Below are 14358 nucleotides of genomic sequence, written 5' to 3'. Positions count from 1 at the left end.
TTCTGGTATCCTTGCTTTTCCACCAAAAAGAAATTACAGCTCTCAAATCAAATCTCAAATCTTTCCTGGGATGCTTGCTCTCCTTATTTCTACCTCCTGACTTCCCTCAAGTCCCAGATAAAATTTTGCCTTCTACAAGAAACCTTTCCCAATCCCCCTTAATTCTAATGCCTTCTCTGTGCTGATTATTTTCCATTTGCCCTTTGTGTAGTTTGTTTATATGCATCATGTGTGTTGTCTTCCCCATAATTTTGAACTCCTTGAGAGTTTAGAGTGTCTTTACCTTTTGTTGTACTCCTAGCAAGTAGCACACTGGTTAACACATAATAGACAATTAATAGATGCTAACTGACTTGTAATCTTGCCTAAAATACCTCCTAAATATTTGAGCTTAAACAAATCACTTAATCTTTGTCTGTCTCAGTTTCTTAATCTATAAGATGTAGATAATAATAACACATTCCTCCAAGGGGTATTGTAAGAATCAAACAAGATGACCTAGGAAAGAAACTTGAAACCCTTAAATTACTATAGAAATGAGAGCTATTATAATAACAATTATTATCATTATCCTATAAATGCCAGATGTTATTGTTTAAAGGGGTTTATGCCCCAAAACATGATTACCTTGTCTGGTAGAACTTAACAATAAGGTAAATTGAGGTACATTCCTTTAGGCAAGATAACACTTATTAAGCCTGAGAAGCATGAGAACTGCCAATAAACAAGCCCAGGGCTTACCTTCTTTCTATGTAAAAGACCAGAACTGAACATATAACTCAATTTTATAAGCACAGAATAAAGAACAGAAAATCATAAAATTGGCTCATATTATGATTGGTTATATTAAAGAAAGTTCGCATTGCATGCACATGAACTGAAGGATCGATTTTATGAATTTATAAGACCTAAATGCATCTTGAGGGCATTGATAATGGATTTACTAGTAGATGTAGACTCACCAAGGAGGTCGCCTCCTCGCCAGTTCCCCTGGGAATTAGGATAATCAGGTAAAACCACCTAAAATTTACAAGGATAGAGCTTTACGATGGGACAAGGTCATCTAGTGGTCTCTTTCTCAAGGGTAACACAGAATTATCATTCAATTTCTCAGAAACTAAAGTTAGAACAAGCTTCCATTGACAGAAATGATTTATAGGTGTTTACTGAGGTAATAATTCTCTAAAACCAAAATTAGAGTTTCTTTTTAATTAACAGTGACTGTGGGAAAACAAGCTTTTGTCATCTAACTTTGAAAGAAAGACTAAACCCTTGAACTCATGAGTTTATTCAGAGACAAAGAAGTTTGGGGTTTTGTTTCAAATACAGAATAGAGTTACAGAATTGTATATAAAATGCACAATCAACATTTGAATTTCCCATCACTTTTTGTAAGGGTTCTATTCATAGATGAGAATTTTTTGTTGCTGTTCAATAATAAACAAAGAACCCATATCTCTAATTTAATTCTAAAGTTCTATTCATGTCTTTAATTTCTTTGTTGCTTATCTTGTTATTAGATATATGGTGAACTAAAGTCTGCAATTATTGTTTTAATTTTCTTTATTTTTCAATTAAAGAGCCTTATTTTTGTCCTCCAGCAAATCTACCCCATTAAAGAAAATAGACAAATGAAACATTTGTAATAATAAAGCATAGTTAAATCAAAATAAAAAAATTCCCACATTGGCCATGACCCAAAAGGTGAATATATGTGTATATGTGCATATATGTATATATTAAACACATATATGTGTAATTCTTCATCAAGATTGAACTGTGAAAATTACATGGTTTTATATATACATAATATATAGTTCAATCATTTCAATAATATTCAACTCTTTGTGAATAGATTTGGCATTTTATTGGCAAAGATATTATTGCCATTTCCTTTTCTAATTCATTTTACAGATAAGCAACTTGGACAAACTGGCTTAAATGATTTGCCAAGGTTCATATAGTTAGTAACTGTCTTAAACAGCATTTGAACTTAGGAAGATGAGTCTTCCTGACTCCAAATCTGTCACCCTACTAATTGTACCACTTATGTATTTAGAATACAAATGGAAATATAATTGTTGCATATATGTACATATATATGAAATTAATTTACTTATGGTATCTTTAAGAATAATGTTGTTTCCCTGCTTATCTTCTTTTATCATATTTTAACTACTACTGATCTTTTCCTAAATTATGATTGTTACCATTTTTGAGGTCATATGAAGCATCTTGGGTGCTTCTAGATACTAATTTTTCCTCTTGTGACTAGTTATAAATCAAGGATTTTTTAAATAAATAATGTTGTTGAAATGAGATTCCTAATATATTCCATTGTGCTCTATTTTATAAGGGAATTCATACCATTTACTTTTATAAGGATGATTGTTAATTTTGTCTTTTCCTTCACCTGTTCTTTTGTATTTCTTTTCTCTGTGTTTTCTCCCTTTTTCAAAGATGAAAATGAAAAATAATAATTTGACTAAATTGGTATATAAATGACAACATTTTTCCCCACTTCAAAAATCTTCATCTCATCCACTCATCCATGGCCCAACTAATCACAGATACGTATTACTCTTTTATTTTTTTCTTTTTAATCTATCTGCAAGATTCATTTTCCTTTGAATGATGAATTTATTTTAATTTAGTATACTCGTTGAACTAAGCTGACCTTCTATTCATATGTCCCTTTCCTTTCTCCCAAACTCAATAATTTTCCTATTACGTTGAATGGATAATTTAGAAGTCATGTTCTTTAAATATCAAAATGTCCATTGATTTTTCTCCCATTCTGATAAAAGTAAAGATTATGAGATGCCAGAATTACCTATTACTCCCTCCATTTTTATGCTCTGCTTTTCACGAATAACTATTATATATATAAAGGGATTTGTTACCCATGTAAGATATCTATTTCCACATGATATAGTTTCTCTTAATGTCAGATAAGTGGCAAGAGGAGAACTTTTTGTAGATGTCTCTAGAATCTTGCCAAACCCTCTTAATTCCTGGCTAATGGATGTAGTGTGGGGACTTGTTCACTAGAGGATTTTGGTAGGAGCCCAAATTCTGATCATAAGTGAGGAGTGAGGAGGCAAATCTCATGTGGATGGTTGAACATGGAGTTCATTTATTTCAAAATCTCTCAGCCTTAAATACTCCAGTACACTTACATCATTATAGTACACTGCACATAAGCTAACTATACTAGACATGCACTAACTATAGGATACTGTGTATGTGTGGCCACATAAGCAACTTGCTATTGTTGTGTAGATGTCTCCTTGCTACATTAGTATCTCTGCTTCAAGTACAACACAGATTGTCCCACCCCCTGACTTCTCCTGAAGGCTGAAATATCCCCAGGGGGGTGAAGAGCCAAACCAGACATGTCAACAGGTTCCCTGGCTGGACTGGAGGGTCTTATACCTCAAGCAGAGTTTCCCCCATTATCTGTGGCCCTTTACAAAAGGGGAGCAAAGAAAATATATCATGAAACTATCCACTTTGTTTTCTCAGAAAGCAGAACCTTTTTGCTCAGGATTGCATAAAGAAAAAGGATGACTCAAAATTACACCTACAGGCTTTGATTTATTCCCACAAATGACAGTTATACAAAAGACATTTCAAGTAGTCTCACTATGGCCCAGAAACTATGCTAAGAAATTGGAATAAGAAGAAAAGAAAAAAACAGTTCCTACCCTCAAGGAGCTTACATTCTAATGGAAAAACCAACAAAGGAAGGATTACTGAAAGGGACTTAAGAATAGGTTCAGTGGAATGGTGAAGCAGTGGGAAGGAAGTGGCAGAAGACATGGATCCTGAGAAGTGAAGGCAAAAATTTGCTCATCAAAGTTGATGAGCCCAGGAACAGTCCAAGGTACTGGTGGGAGATGATGACCATAGTACAAGAGCAAAAACCATGGCTTAGAGAAACTTAGAAAGTGTTCTCTTAGTATTTTACTAAGTATATTAATAAAAAGTGTTTGTGAGTTGACAAATTGAATTTCTTATTGCTTAGCTGATTACTTGCATCTGAAATTTTATGACCCTATTTCAGTTTTACCTGGTAAAGATATTAGAGAGCTTTGCTTTTCTCTAGCTCATTTTACAAATGAATAATCTGAGGTAAAGAAAGTGAAGTGGCTTGTACAAAGTCACATAGTTAATAAGTGTCTGATTCCACATTTGAACTCATATAGTTTCTGACTACAGTGCAGTCAACTAAGTCCTCTAGCTGTCCTGATAATTTGAATACATGCCTTATAAAAGTAGTAGTGTTACTTATCTGGGAAGATTTGGTATTCCTCATATAGGAGGCAAATTGGTTGAGAGATTTTACTGGGTAATAATCTGGAAAATTCAAATTCCCACTGATTTCTCCCTAGGTCACTTTGGATCTGATAGAAAAGCTTTTCAAGACACCAAGGAATGAGCTCTTATAAAGAAGACCTAAAGATTGTCTTCTTGACCCTGCTTTTGTTTGGAGTGCTGGGAAATATGTTCCTTCTTTATCTTCATAGTCTGAAGTTCGTCACCACTCACAGAAAAAGATACATTAGTCTGATAATCATAAACTTGGCCTTAGCTCATGCTCTGATGATTATTTTCAGAGGAATCCCCCTAATAATAAATATGTGGGGGTGGAAATCATTCTTGGATGACATGATGGGGAAAATTTTAACTTACTTAATAAGAGTGACACGGAGCATTTCCCTTTGCAGTACCAGCTTCCTGAGTATATTTCAGGCCATTGTCATCAGTCCCAACAGTCCTATGTGGATAGAGGTCAAAACTAGGGCCCCCAAGTATATTGTTCCCAGCTCTTTGCTTTGTTGGATTTTCAATGTTCTGATAGATGTTGTTGTAGCTATCAATATCCATCATCAAAGGAACAACAGTACAGAAATATGGAAGATTGGGCATAGCTCTTTCAATTGGCATGCCACAGATACTATAAAAATTCTAATTTGGAAATCAATTATTGATGCTCTGTTTATGGGTCTCATGATCTGCTCAAGTGGCTACATGGTGATTGTCCTCTATAGACACAGCCAGCAAGTCCAACACATTCACATCAGCCTTTCACCCAGAATCTCCCATGAGACTAGAGCCACTAAAGCCATCCTGATGCTGGTAGGCAGCTTTGTCTGCTTTAACTCAGCCAGTTCCCCTTTTGTCATTTATATAGCTTATACTAAAGCAACTAGGCACTGGGAGTCTCTTTTCACAATTATTCTCTCCCTGCTTTATCCAATAGTCAGCCCCTTTATGTTGATCAACATGGATACCCAGATACTTAGGTCCTTGCAGGTTTTCTTATGTTTAAAAAGGTTCTGCCAGAAAGAATCCTCTGGCTGATAAGAATTGTTGGGGAGAATGGAAAAATAATAATTCACAAAAGTGAATTAGCCCATCCACTCCTTTCCTCTCCATGCTACATGGCAGATTCTCCCATAGAGTAGAATTCCCTTACATTACCTTAGGACTCTTTTCACCTTAGAAGCATGCTTAATAAATCCCAAACAAAACAGCTGACTTTTACTATAAAGCCTCTTTCTTTCTTCCACAATTCTCAAAAAGTAGCACCAGTCACCTAAAGTTTGAAAGCTCAGAACCATTCATATTTCTTTACTCACACTGCTCATATATAAATCACTTGCCACATCTAGTTGATTCCTACCTCTGAAACATTTCTTAGGAGATTTCTTTCCTTCCACATCAAAGGCCCCCATTATAAAGCTGACTATTGGATAAAGTAGGGAGAGAATAATTGTGAAAAGTGATTCCCAGTGGTTGTTCACATTCTATGTGGGAAAACTATAAGTAGATTGCAAAATATGGTATACTCATCTCCCTCATTCTGTCGGTAGAATTTAATTCCAACTTAATATAATTTTTATTACTTCTAAAATTTCTATTTAAGTAATTTGAATTCCTTTTGCAAGTTAGATTCTATTTATTTAATTGCTGTTGGCCATTTGTGAATGGGCTGCTAGAGAAATGATAAGTAATAGGTGAGTACTAATATAGAGATATATAGGACTAGCTTTCTGAGCTCTTTTCAGGATTGCTAATTTACCTTTGACATCCCATCTATCGCACTCACCAATGGCTCCAAGAAACTATAACATGTGCAGCAACCATATCCTAGTAAAACCATTTCTTATTCCACCACATCCTAGGTCATCACCAGTTGCCTTGACTTTTATACTGACAATTTTTAACATTTTTTTATGTTTTGAGTTCCTATTCCTTGCTACCTTACACTTTTGTTATTATTTTTTCTAGTTCTACAAAACAATTTTTGATAGCTTGGAATGTAAATGAATAAGTATATTTATTAGGTTTATTTAGCTAGAATTGTTATTTTTTTTATATTGACAGCCTATACATGAGCAATCTATATTTCTCCAATTGTTTAGATCTCACTTTATTTGGGTAAAAAGTATTTTGTAATTGTGTTCATATATTGTCAATTCTTTGTCTTGGCAGGTAGACTTCCAAATACTTTATGTTGTCTAGAGTTATTTTAATAGAAATTTCTCTTTCTATTTATTGCTGCTAGGATTTGTTGGTAATATAAAGAAATGCTGATGACTTATGTGGACTTATTTTATATCCAACAACTTTGCTAAAGTAATTGTTTCAACTAGTTGTTACTTGTTTCTCTCAGATTCTCTAAGAATACCATCATATCATCTGCAAAGAGAGTCATAGCTTTGTTTGCCTATCTCCTATCCCAATTCCCTTGATTTCTATTTCTCCTATTATTGCTATACCCAGAATTTCCAGTATTAATATTGAATAATAGTGGTGATAATGGGAATCCCTGCCTCACTCCTGATTTTATTTGGAAGCTTCTAGCTTATGCTTATTATAGATAATACTTGCTAATGGGTTTAGATAAATACTACTTAACATGTTAAGGTAAGCTCTATTTATTCTTATGCCATCTAGTGTTTTTAATAGGAATGGGAATTTTGTAAAAGCTTTTTCTGCATCTATTGAGATAATCTTATGATTTCTGTTGCTTTTGTTATTCATAGGATCTATTATTCTGATAGTTTTCCTAATATTGAACCAATCCTATATTCCCAGTATAAATCCAACTTGGTAATAGTCTAGGATCTTTGTGATATATTTCTGTAATGTTATTGCTAGTATTTTATTTTAAAATTTTACATTAATATTTATTAGGGAAATTTGTCAATAGTTTTCTATTTCTGTTTTTGCTGTTCCTGATATAGGTATTGCACCATACTTATGTTGTGAAAGGAATTTGGTAGGACTCCATCTTCAGCTATTTTTCCAGATAAACTACTAAAAATAATTAATAATAAGAATTTTTTTAAGTAAAATAACTTTGAAATTCTACTTCAAATCAAAAAATTTAACAAAGTAGAATTGGAAGCAAAGTTAATACCCATGAACTTGAGAAAGCCTTTAAAATATAGCACATAAGTATAATGAAATAAAAACAGAATACATATTACATAAATATAAATGGTATACTTAAATTTTATGGATGTTGCTAAAAAGATAAAATGAATATAATAAACACAAAGAAAATAGGAAAACATATATGAAGATATGCAAAGAAAAATAAGAATAATCAGGAAAGCAAAATGAACACAAACCTGCAAATAAAAAGAACAGCATCTCAACAACTGAAAATAAATTCTATCAAATAATAATGACCAAGATTGCTCACAAAGCAGAGATGTAAGAAGACATTTCTCCCTGCTTCTTTGCAGAGGTGTAGAACATACATGTTATATACTTTTGCTAAAAAATTTTTATCATTTTTATTCATTGATTGTAATCTTTTATTTACAGGTGGAAACTAAATAGCACATGGATAGAATCCTAAGTCAGGAAGACTCATCTTCCTAAGTTCTAATCAGCTTGATCCATGTCATCTCAAAGAGTCATATTTTGATTGATCTCAACACAAAGCCTGGGGAGTACTACCTGGGCATACCTTATGAGAAGGAAACATTGGCCCTCAGTAGAGCATGTATTAAAATTACAAGTTATGAGAAATAACTTTCTGAAAGTGGGGAAAGTGAGGGATATACTGGAAAATGTAGTGAGATGTTAATCTATAACTAATATCATAAAAAAGGGAAAGTTGTGGACTTTGCAGCATCATATCTCAAACTATACCATTAAGCAGTAATGAACATGATTTTTTACTGTTGAAAAAAATAGAGGGATAAATCAGTGAACCAAATAGTCATATAACAGAAAGAAGATGACCAGCTCTGTAATCTAGAGTTTGATAACCCAAGAATCAAGCTACCGATTTAAGGACTCATTATTTGATAAAAACTCTTAGGAAACCTGCTTTATTGCAAAGAAGAAAAATTGTATATAAAACAATCAGTGTGACAATTCCATTTACCAGTAGAGACTGATTAATCAACTTATTTCTTATAGTCATGGAGGATTTTCTAGGGACCTGAAAAAATTAAGTGGCCAGTCCGAGGTGATACCTCTTAGCAAATTGTACCACTTTTTAGTATGTCACCTCTATACAGATGACAGACACACAAACATAAATATATATAATATCTATATTTACATATCTGTCTCAACATTTCATACTCTCTCCTCTGAGCTTCATTCCTAAATAAAAAAACTCTTCATTAGACATTTGAAACTATGTGTCTGATAATATCACAAACTCAATTTGTCCAAATTTTTATTATTATCTTTTCCCACAAACTCTCTTCAAATTTCTCTCTTTATGTCCAGAGTATCATTTCCTACCTTCCTTTTAGCTTTCAGTTTAAAATCTCGTCTTATTCTATTTCCTTAACCACTTATCTAATCTATAGCCAGATACAAACATTTGACCACAATACCTCTTACATTTAACTTCCTGGCAGAAACTGGCTAATAACTCATTCAGCTTCCATATTAGTTTGGGCTCTTATCATCTCTTGCCTAGTCTTCTTTAAATTATTATAGCTTTTTATTGACAGAACATATGCATGGTTAATTTTTCAGCATTGATCCTTGCAAACACTTCTGTTCCAATTTTTTCCTTCTTTCCCTCCACCCCTTCCCCAGTTGGCAGGTAGTCTCATATATATTAAACATGTTAAAATATATCTTTAAAATAATATATGTATACATATTTATATAGTTCTCTTGTTGCACAAAAAAAATGGATTTAGAAAGGTAAAAATAACCTGGGAAGAAAAACAAAAATATCTTGCCTAGTCTTTTGCAGTACCCTCCTGTATGATCTCTCTGCCTCATTTCCCACCATTCCACTCCTTCCTACACAAAGCTGTCAAAGGAAACATTGACCTTCAGAACTCTATGTAGAGAAGTTGTGAAATCCTTCACTACCTTCCAATCCCATCCTATGTCAATAACAGAATTTTAAGTTATTATCTCCAATATTTATGCCATAGAAAGGAAGTTAATCTTGGATATACAAAGTGGTACAACAAAACAACTACAAAAACGACAGTAATTCCTCTAGAAGAGCTCACCAGGAGCCCAGGAATATGAGCATTGGGCCCTTGACTCATCATCTCACAAGTATCCTAGAGGAAAAGTCTCTTTTTCACCTCCTCACTAAGGTTCCTTTGGAGATTCTCATTAATCAGTTGATATTGTTGACAGGGATTTTCACCTGAGGTAAAATTTTGTTTTTATTCAGACACACAAATTTTCTGTTCTGTCAAGTGTTCCTCTTTCAGTCTGTGACATATAATAAATGCTCTTGGGAGAAATGAGATCACTCTACTGTCCTTATAACTCCAGCCCCAGATATGTGCCCACACATACACACACACAAATACCCATGCACACATTTCTGCAGTTCTATCCTGGACTCCGGCAGCAGAACAGTCTGGTAAGTGATTCTGGGAGGACTTTTTCTCAGAGGTGGCAACCTCAGTGTACAAAGAGCTGCAGCTGGGTGTAAGAAAGGCTTCATATGGGCTGGGGGACATGAGTAATCTGAGTAATAATCATAAATAGCACTTGAAGATTTACAAAGCTCTTTCCATATGCCATCTCACTTGATCCTCACAGCAACCCTAAGAGGTAGGTAATATAGGGCAGGATATTTTTCCACTTCTCAACTCACTTGAATAACACATCCTTTTAAGGAAGAAAGGAAGCATTTATTAAGTATTTACCTTGTGCCAGGCACTGAACTAAGTACTTTATAGATGTTATGTCATTTAGCATTCAGAACAACTTGGGGACATAGATGCTATTGTTCTGCTCATTTTACAGATGGTGAAATGCAGGAAAAAGCAGAAGTTAGATGACTTGCCTAGTGTCACACAGCTACTAAGTGTCAATAGCTACATTTGAACTCGAGTCATCCTGACTCCAATTCCAGCACTCGGACCATTGCATTGCCTGTAGGGAGGTCACCTTGAAAAATGGAGTATATAGAATTCCTTAAAAACTGTTAATAGAAGTATAACAGACACAGTAGGTAGTACAATGTCCCAAGATGCTGATATTTAGAACATGTAGATCACTCTTCTAATCCTCTGGGTGATTCTTAATTCCTAGTTTGTTTGTTTTTCTAGCCCACAAGATTGGTTGTCTTCTCTAGTGGGCTTCACCAATTTCTCTCTCCAGTTATTTTTTTTTACCAGTAACAAGTTATTATAATATAGACTCACAACTATTGCAAGACTCACAACTTTCCCATTTTTTTGTAGCTCAATAATTTAATATTCTATAAGTGTGATTAGCATATCATTGAATAATTAAATTATTTTAGGTGCTATTATCATTTTATTACATTATTTTATATCAGGCTATTCACGATTAAGGATTTGTTCTTTTTCTGCTTTTGTATAGAATCTATGTAATGTTAGAATTAGCTCTTTTAATGGTTGATGATAGAATTAATTCACTTTTAAATCCATTTGATATTGGAGTTTTTCTTAGGAAGTTTGGGGGTTTGAGGGGAAACGTCTTTTTCTAATATTGATTGTTTACATAATATGTTTTTTCCATTAACCTAAATATTAACACTTTTGTAGCATTCATTTCATCTATGTTGTAGTTTGCTTAGCATATATTTGGGCAAATTGTATTTCTTATCCATAAGTGCAATGAATTTCCCTTTTCAGTTTAAACATGAAAAATTTTCTTCTCTATTTTTATGAATCAAATTGTGTAAGTACCTTATTCTTTTTTATTCCAATTTTTATATACTAATTCACTGAGATTATTCCACTGTGATTTTTTTAGTTTCTTTTTTAATTTGCATAATTTCTATTTTGGTGCTTAGGTTTTAGGAATTGACTACTTTTTCTATTTTGCTTTTAGTTCCATGTCTATTCATCTGTCCTTTCCCACTTTTGTTGATGAAAGTATTTAGAAAGAAAATTTTCTCTCAAGGAATGCTTAGCTGCATCCCTTAAGTGTATCTCATTTGCTTTGGAATGATTCATATTTTAAAGACAATTGTTGTTCCTATAATTTCTTCATTAGTCTGCCAATTCTTTAGCATCAAATTGTCTAGTCTCAGTTTAATTTTAATACTATGTTCAAAGTCCCTTCACTGAATAAATTTTATTGGAATTGTGTTTAATTAATATGATTTTCTGTTTCTCTGATTCTACATTTGATTTATCAGCTTGGTGATACAGTGTTAAAGCACAGAACTTATTGTCAAGACTTCAGTTCAAATTCTGCCTCACATACTCAATAGCTGTGTGACATACCACTGTCTTTCTCAAGTTCGTCAAATAAAAATAGGAATAATGACAGCATAAACCTCCAAGAGTTTTTATCATAATCAAATAAGATAACTTATACAAAGTATTTTGCAAAAGTTAAAGTACCATAGAAAAATTATCCATTATTAATAATATTATTATTCTCTAAATGCCAGTTATTATTTATGACTCTTTTATATCCAAGATCATGGTTGATTTTTGTAACAATGCCATGAATAATTAACTACTTAGTACTTTTATTCAGTAATCACCAGAGATTTCTCATCTCCAAAATTTTTAGAGTTCTATTCATTTCCTTAACTTTTTTGTTTATCTTGTGATTAGATTTCACTAAGTTTGAAAGGAATACACTGAAGTCTACAATTTTTTTATTTCAATATTCAGCGAATAGATGTTTATTTTTCTTTATTCTATCCATCCTTATCAATGGGAAAACAAAAATGTTTATTACAAAAAAGCACTAGCAAATACAACAAATTCCTACCTTGATCATCAACAAAATTGTATACATGGCTCTACATCGAGATTCAATCCTCTCTCTATTATACTTCATCATCAGTCACCTTGAATCATAATCGATCCTTACAATTAATCCTTAAATTCCCAAATATTTTTGTTACAATGCTTTTACATAAATTTATCTCTCAGTTCTGATCACCCAGGATCATATAAATATTACAAGGCTTTTCTGAAGCCTTAAGTTCCATTTCATATAGTATAATGTTTTTCTATCACATCCATACACCATCATTTTGGTCAATCCTTCCCTAGTTTATAAGTAATTCTTTGGTTTCTAGTTCTTTGCTACTATGAAAAGAGATCCTATAAACATTTTAAACACATGGGTCTTTTTCTCTTTACTTTGATGCTTTGCAGTATAGGTTTATTAGGTATATATGTCAAAGGACATGACAGTTTGGGGCTGGATAAGGCAGTGTTCCAAAAGTTTCCAAAATAGCTAGACCAATTCATAGCTCCACCAATAGTTCATTAACATGTCTGCTTTCCCTCAGCTTTTCCAACATTTGTAATTTTCCTTTTTATCATCTCTGCAAAGGGGTGAGTATAACATAAAGCATCAGAGTTCTTTTAATTTGTAATTTGCTACTTATTAAAAATTTGGCAATTTCAATATTTATGTATGTATGTATGTATGTGTATATATATATATATATATATAGAGAGAGAGAGAGAGAGAGAGATACCTTTGATTTTCTTCCTTTGAAAACAACCTGTTTATGTCTTTCTACAATTCATTTCTTGAGGAATGGCCCTGATTTCTAAAAATTCATATATATATATATATATATATATTTCATATCTTATATTATCTCAGAAATGAGGTTATGAAATATGGGTTTTACTAATTATTCCAACTATGAGTTGATTAATTTTTCCTTTAAGTGTTTTAACTATTATGCTAATTGATGTATGTCCCTTTGTGTGTGTATATACACATATATTTATACATCTTTACAATGTATATTACATATACTGGTATCTATATATGTGATTATAAATATAAAAATATATAGCTAAATAATGTGGATTATATGTTTAATTATTATGCTATATTTTTAAAAATAGATTTTTCTATGTTACTGGCAAGCATGATATTTTTTCATGTTTAGCTCTTTTTATCATGTCTAGTTTACCATAGCTTACTCTGAAATCATGATTACTACCATGGCTTTTTAGCATAATAGATTTTTTCCACGTTTCTATTTTATCTCTACATGAATCTTTATGTATCAAAAGTGTTTCTTTTAAATAACATATTGTTGGAAGGAGCCTTGAAATATGTTCTCCTTTATTCTTCTATTCAGTGAGTGAGGTGATTCCATGCATTTCACAGTAAGGATTATGAATTTTGTATTTCCTTTTACCTTGTTGTCTTAACCTTCTTAGTTTTTTTTTTTTTTTGTTTTGTTTTGTTTTGTTTTGTTTTTGCTTTTATTCCCCTCCTTATAAAGAAGAAGGTAGAAGGAGCACTTGGACTAAATAAACATGAGTTATAAATGACAATTTTCTCCTTCACTGTCATTTGTCTCTTCCCTATCAAACTCCCCACAGGCTTTTTTCCCTTACTTTTCTTTACTTCAATTCATCTGCAAGAATTGCCTGCTTCCAATGATGGAATTTATTTTATTTATAAACACTGTCAAACACCTGCTCTCCTGTTTGTGTTTCCCTCTCTTTTTCTCCATATTTACCAATTCCATTGTTGAGTTTAAAGTGTTTCTAAACCGTGCTTTGTGTGTATGTGTGTGTGAAAGTGGTTGTATGTTAAATTCTTTTATTCAGTTCAGATAAAAATAAGGATTATCAAATGTCTGAGTGCTAACTCCTCATATTATTTCTATATATTCTTAATCTCCTGCACAACTATTATATATAATGGATCCATTAACTATAGAAAATGTGGAAAGCATTTTGGAATCCCCATATGTAGAGGGAAGATACAGAGAGAGATTTAAGTAATCTTGCCCAACTCTCTCTCCGAGGGAAGCTTTAATTCTTACCTGAGGGCTTCCATCTAGAACACACATATACACATACACACACACACACACACACACACACACACACACACACACACACACACACATCTGTTTAAGTA

At 32.7% G+C, this 14358-nt stretch overlaps 1 protein-coding gene across 1 annotated transcript; it reads left to right on the top strand.

The window, feature by feature from the left end:
- Positions 1 to 4437: 4437 nt before the first annotated feature.
- Positions 4438 to 5367, top strand: LOC127541547 (vomeronasal type-1 receptor 1-like). The gene has a single exon (XM_051966776.1). It carries the CDS (start codon positions 4438 to 4440, stop codon positions 5365 to 5367), a length of 930 nt encoding a protein of 309 aa, XP_051822736.1.
- The last annotated feature ends 8991 nt before the right edge of the window (positions 5368 to 14358 follow it).

Source organism: Antechinus flavipes, chromosome 6 (genome assembly GCF_016432865.1).
Source record: "Antechinus flavipes isolate AdamAnt ecotype Samford, QLD, Australia chromosome 6, AdamAnt_v2, whole genome shotgun sequence".
In the NCBI taxonomy this organism is placed as follows: Eukaryota; Metazoa; Chordata; class Mammalia; order Dasyuromorphia; family Dasyuridae; genus Antechinus; species Antechinus flavipes.
This window is presented reverse-complemented; position numbering and strand designations above follow the sequence as displayed.

Bases quoted from the DNA above. Each gene is read 5' to 3' on its own strand.
- LOC127541547 (XM_051966776.1), top strand. From the start codon at position 4,438: ATGAGCTCTTATAAAGAAGACCTAAAGATTGTCTTCTTGACCCTGCTT.